We start from the raw sequence: 5,897 nt of genomic DNA on the forward strand, positions 1-5,897 counted from the left end.
AATAACCATCAAATATTTTAAAATATATGCGTTAATATAATAATTAATTTTTAAATATATCAACTGAACTTATTGATAATATTGGATGGATGGATGGATGGATGACGGGTTTCGCGCCTTCATGAATCCGCCCTTACGGGTTTCATCTCACTGACGGAATTGATAATATTTTTAATTGGTGTTAGTTATACTTGCGGTAGAAAAATACGAAACTGTGCGTGCGAAAAGCTAGTTTTACACAGCTGCCGCCGCATTCTAATTTATGTTTGGGGCAAGGGAAGTAACTCGTACTGGCATACATCCACAAATTATATTGGAATGCAACACGCATGCGCAGCCAGTTCAAGTTGATCCCCATCTTTGTATATAATTGGGTTCTAATTATTTTGTTTCATCTTGTGTAACAGAAACCTTTGTACAAGTGTGTACAATAAGTAAAAAGATGATATTTTATACCGTCATTTATTCTATTAAATAAATGACATGTTTCACTTTCAATCTTTGGTTTTCTGTTATGTTTAACCTAGTACAAACAGAGCACATCCTTCTATGTTTTGATGCAGAGCTAAATGTAGTTTTATTTGTACATTTACCTATATGTTTATTTCTTGAAAGTGCATGTACGTTTATTAACATACTTTTAAGTGATGTACTTGTATTATGCATTTGTAGTACAGTGCTATACAGTATATACAATATATACACAGGTAGGGCCGTTTTACTAGGGCCGTTACTTCAGTGAGGCCGTTCTAATAAGATACGATGCTTGAATACCAGGTAAAAATTAAAGCTCAACGTCTACTTGTCGTACATAACTTGGTAACCGGTCGACCGATTTCAATGCAGTTTTTGGCAACATTATTTCTGTTACTGTTTAACAATGTAACGACGCCACTATTCAGAAATCACGTGATGTACAATTAGTCATATGCTGCGGGACAGTCATTGTGTAGTTTCATTCCGTTGTATACCTAACCCACGGTGTAATCAGGTATTACATGTATATATGGGTTGAATCTTGACTTCTGATAACATGTTATCCGTGCATTGTAATGAATGGATTTTGTTTCGCACTTACAGGTAATGGCTGAGGCCGGCAAACCAGACAGTTCAGCAAAAACGAAACAAGAGCAAAGCACGGAGGCTGCCAGAAGTGACGAAATACTATTACAAGACGCTCTGATTGAGGCTGAAGGTAAAAAAAACAACGAGCCGCTTCATTTTAAACGTAAGACCATCTATTGTTTTGTTGTTGTTGTTGTTGGTCTGAAATGAAACATTCGTTGTTAAAATTACTTATCGTTATGTATAGCATTGTTTGATGTCAATGTCATATATATATACATTATGAATTGGACAATATTTATTCGTTGTTGTTTGTTGTGTGTGAAATACACTTGCACAAGCGTAGATATGTGGTTATATTGACTGAGGTATGTTAAGTAAAATTAACGTGTCGTTTTCCTCTGTATATATCTCTTGATAATTTTATAGGTATGTGTTCGCGCGCCAGGTATCTCTCGGATACATGTTTACCTTAATTTTACCTATTTAATCCTTTCATACTTATACCTCAACAATATGTATGAGGAAATACTTTTATTCATTTATATGCAGTTTAGGTGATATAGTATATATCAAACTTGTGAAACTTTCGCTTTATCTCGTAGACCCCCATCACCACCAAAAAATAACAATAAACACACATATCTCTTTAACAACTTTTCCACATATTCTGCATTCTAACATGTATAATACATTTTGTACACTGTTTTGAATTCAAATGTGTTTCAATAACTTGCATTGGGAGGATAACAATATCAGTTTAAATTACACAATGCCTGTCATAGGTCGTGACAAAGCGGTGTAGATTTCTGCCGTTTTCGCGCATTCCCGTCACGTAGAGTCAAATAGTTATTTCTTGAATATATACAGGAGTGCTGTGAAAACATAGTTTACAAATGTTCATCGTGCGAAAAGAAATCGCATATTTGGAAACGTATAGCTATTAACGAATATATCATTTTCCAAAAGACGTCATCCGGCTTTGCTTTTAATTGTTATAATGAGGTATATTTTGTATGTAAAGATCTCGATCCAGCGGATGAAGGTGAGGAAGAGGAAATCACACGAAGATGTAGCCCCTACCAAGAACGGGAAAAACAAAAGTCCGGCAAGTAGTACTTCCTTGTGTGAAGATCGAAGTACTCCCGAGTGTCATATTTAAATGTACAAACATACTCCTTCTAGAGTGCCTTACTTACGTAACTTAATGTTACATGATTTGATTTGATCTATTTTGGTTAACAATAAATGTTCAACATTACTTTCATGTTGTTCGTTATCTTTCATCTATAATTCGTCTCGTTAAATTTTCGTTGGATATGGTTTTCAATTAATTTTAAAGAGCTATGGCGGAAAACTGCCCTTATTTCCCCAAGTCGGCATTTATCAAAACGGGAAACAACATTAATGCATAAATAAGTTCAGGTAGCGAATATGCATTGAATAGATATAAAACCAATTAAATATGAATGTTTGAGCTGCTGAGATAATAGGTATTGTTGATAATTATGATACTACAAATAAAGCCATATACACGATATCTATGAAAGTGATCGGGTTTGCCAGGCTTACAAAAATACTTTCAACACTTTCCCATTCGAGGACCAACTTTTGAATATGCAAAAACAAATTGTATGCCGGAAAATGGTCCTCCTTTAGGAAAGTGCTCAAAATAATGAAAACTGCAACAGGTGTTTCTTAGGTTTTAACAGTTTGTATTTCACAATTCGTCTATGTCCGATGTAGCCGAATGTGTAACGCAGTTAGCTTGTGACCAGACGAAGTGAACGGTGTAAGTTCCCTTTCTTTTTTTAACATTTAGGCATGTAATATTTTTCCTTATTTAAGAAGTACATGTACATAATTTTCAAATCAATAGAACATTTTATTCATATTTTAATAACAAACCTATTGATTTAACTCCTATTAAATCATGTCAACAAATCCCTGTACACGTGTACAGTACAGCTACGCTTTCAACTCTTAGATACAGGATTCCGATAGAGCTGCCTGTACAAGTATACGTATGTCTCTTGATGAAAATTTTCAATATTTGGATAGCTGTCGTTTTCTGAAGCAGATTTTATTTTATAGTTAAAAAGTTATTTTACACATGAAGTAAAAAACATATACAAAATGGTATATAAACAGAGATAAAAGTGACAGTATATAAAATAGTGGTATTGCTTTTTTCATATAAAATATAAACCTAATGATGATGAAATGGGTTAAACTGTTTCTCACATCTATTTCCTTAGCTTACCTAAAGCTTTCTTCCTGACTACGCTGGGACTTGATCACTTCTGACGTGAGAACACTACAGAATTACACAGAGGTCCACACAACAGTTAAATTTTCATTCACGGATTAAACCTAATGATAAAATGTTGAAAAGACCTATAGCATATGTATAAGTATATATGAAGGAATGTGCTTCAGGTTTTGCGTTTAATTGTTGCATTGTTGTTGCATTTTGTATAATTCGTCTAATCTCGGCTGATTCCGGTACTATCTGCCGAGATGTAACGAGTGGTTTCGTACAATTTCGGAATCCGGAAGTGCAGAAACAACATACAGGGACGGAATGTGAAAATAATATTAATACATAAAATGGCCGATTCGAGATTATTTCATGGATGGTAATAAATACACACACACAGCCACTGTATTTTGAATTTACAATATATGCTATATGTATACATATGACAGAAGTGTGGATGGTTGCATCCTCTTTATCCAGGGACATCCCTGGAATATGTTATAGCAAAATTGAAGGCACGAATATAGCTGTTTGATTGGTCTCGGGTAAAAACAACTGACCAATCGCTAGACTGATACCTGTCCTTTGAAAATTACAAAGGAGAGACGACCGACTTCAGAGCCTATCAATTGTTACCGTAACGCGACCGCGAGATTCTTTTGATGTACATCAAATGATCAAACTAGTCTTCTCGTCTAATCTTCAAGGTGCTGCACACTGAGCCTTCAATTTTGCTATGACATATTCCAGGGGTGTAGAGAGCGAAGGTTAGCGTTATGGAAGGGAGCCTAACCACTGGATATCGAGGATGGGTTGGGTGTTGCAGTGGATAACGCACTTGCCTTTCACAAAGGCGGCCGTGGTTAGATTCGCCGATCGGACGTGAACAGGTTGGGGTCACCTGCCCGACCACGTAGGGTTTATCTGGGTACTATTGTTTCCTCCCACAGTTAGACCCCGCACGCTAACATCTGGGTCAACAAGAAAGAATAGTATAAGTTGTAAAAAAATGTTTCAAAATTATTGTCAAATAAATGAAGTTCATATTTTAAGTGTGTACCCTGTAAGCCGAATATTTGTTATCGTCGTGAAAATCCATTGTAAAGTATGTCTAGATAATGTACTCTAATGGTCTATATACCTTGATAAGCATTACGTCATCTAAGATAAATCGAAAGGTAGGAAATATCGTATTCTAAGGGAGGTTTTAATCTCTGTAGATCTTCACCCTGTGGGACTCCACCTGGCGTGGATTTGTTCAGTTATCTTAGCGAGTTGTCTCCCTTTGATTGAATTCAGTGCTATTTCTTCAATCATTCCATTATTATTCATTAACAATCAAACATATATTCTAGCAAAAGTGTTGTGATGTACTGAAGTGATTATTTGTTTTATTTGTATTTCAAGTGTCATAGTGTTTAAAAAATGTTTGAGTGAAAAAATTCAAATTTGATAATATAGGTATTGGAATACTGGATTTCTTCTAGAAATGTTTATGAAGAGCCCGAAACATTATTGACAAACTGGTAACTACAGACCTATAGCAGTAGAACAGTTGTTTANCATATATTCTAGCAAAAGTGTTGTGATGTACTGAAGTGATTATTTGTTTTATTTGTATTTCAAGTGTCATGTTGTTGAATAGTGTTTAAAAAATGTTTGAGTGAAAAAAATCAAATTTGATAATATATGTATTGGAATACTGGATTTCTTCTTGAAATGTTTATGAAGAGCCCGAAACATTATTGACAAACTGGTAACTACAGACCTATAGCAGTAGAACAATTGTTTAACAAAAATAATTGACGAAGAACCAGGGTCCGGGTAAAGGTTTAATACCTGCGGGAGCCATAGGTTAAGGTCCGATCCTTTTTTTATTTTTTATTTTTTTGTTCTTTTTTTTGTTTGTTCCGATAATGTCAAATTATATTAAATCCAATCGATTTGACCTACAACTAGGTTCCTGCAAATAGAGGTTTAAACATGCTACCAAATCTATGGGAGAGCTAAACACTTGGACAGGTTCATCATTTGACTATGCAAAAAAATGTGCTGCGAAAATCGGTACAGTTTCACTGAACTCCTTCGCATGTCTTGGAGTTCGTACAAAAGCATGTTTCAATATTTCGGCCCTTATTGGAAGTATCCCTTTTACAAACTAAAAAATCGACGTGTTTTTTTTGATACGCAAAAATATCCATATCAAAATCAGTATACGTTTATAAGCAGGAAATACAGCTTCTGAACTAAAGGTCGATAAGTGCAGTTATGTACATACATGTACTTGTGTAAGACACACGTGTCTGTATGAGTGCGCCACATGAGACATGTGTCTTGTGCCTTTAGATATGGAGATACGCGTAACGATGTTTAGACACATAATCACATAATGATGAATTAACACTAATGCAATATTAGTCATGTGTAATGATCAGTTGTTCTCATAGGACAAACGATAACAGACCTAACACTGTAAGAAATATGGAATTGTTTTGTGAATGAAGATTTGTACGGGGTATCATATTGTGTATTGTTGTTTCGTGAGTTTTAAATGAGATGTTTGACTTGTTTT

General features: G+C 34.9%; 1 protein-coding gene across 1 annotated transcript; it reads left to right on the plus strand.

Annotated features, from left to right (window-relative positions):
- Positions 1-876: 876 nt before the first annotated feature.
- LOC110451064 lies at positions 877-2,327 on the plus strand. Its single transcript, XM_021498948.1, has 3 exons — positions 877-991; positions 1,081-1,228; positions 2,090-2,327. Exons 1-3 carry the CDS (start codon positions 929-931, stop codon positions 2,179-2,181), a joined length of 303 nt encoding a protein of 100 aa, XP_021354623.1. The 5' UTR covers positions 877-928; the 3' UTR covers positions 2,182-2,327.
- Positions 2,328-5,897: the final 3,570 nt, after the last annotated feature.

This window comes from Mizuhopecten yessoensis, unplaced genomic scaffold (genome assembly GCF_002113885.1).
Source record: "Mizuhopecten yessoensis strain PY_sf001 unplaced genomic scaffold, ASM211388v2 scaffold81, whole genome shotgun sequence".
Lineage (NCBI taxonomy): Eukaryota > Metazoa > Mollusca > Bivalvia > Pectinida > Pectinidae > Mizuhopecten > Mizuhopecten yessoensis.

Coding starts and splice junctions, on each gene's coding strand:
- LOC110451064 (XM_021498948.1), top strand. CDS start 929: ATGCTGCGGGACAGTCATTGTGTAGTTTCATTCCGTTGTATACCTAAC. Junction 992..1,080: donor CTAACCCACGGTGTAATCAG/GTATTACATGTA, acceptor TCGCACTTACAG/GTAATGGCTGAGGCCGGCAA. Junction 1,229..2,089: donor CGAGCCGCTTCATTTTAAAC/GTAAGACCATCT, acceptor TTGTATGTAAAG/ATCTCGATCCAGCGGATGAA.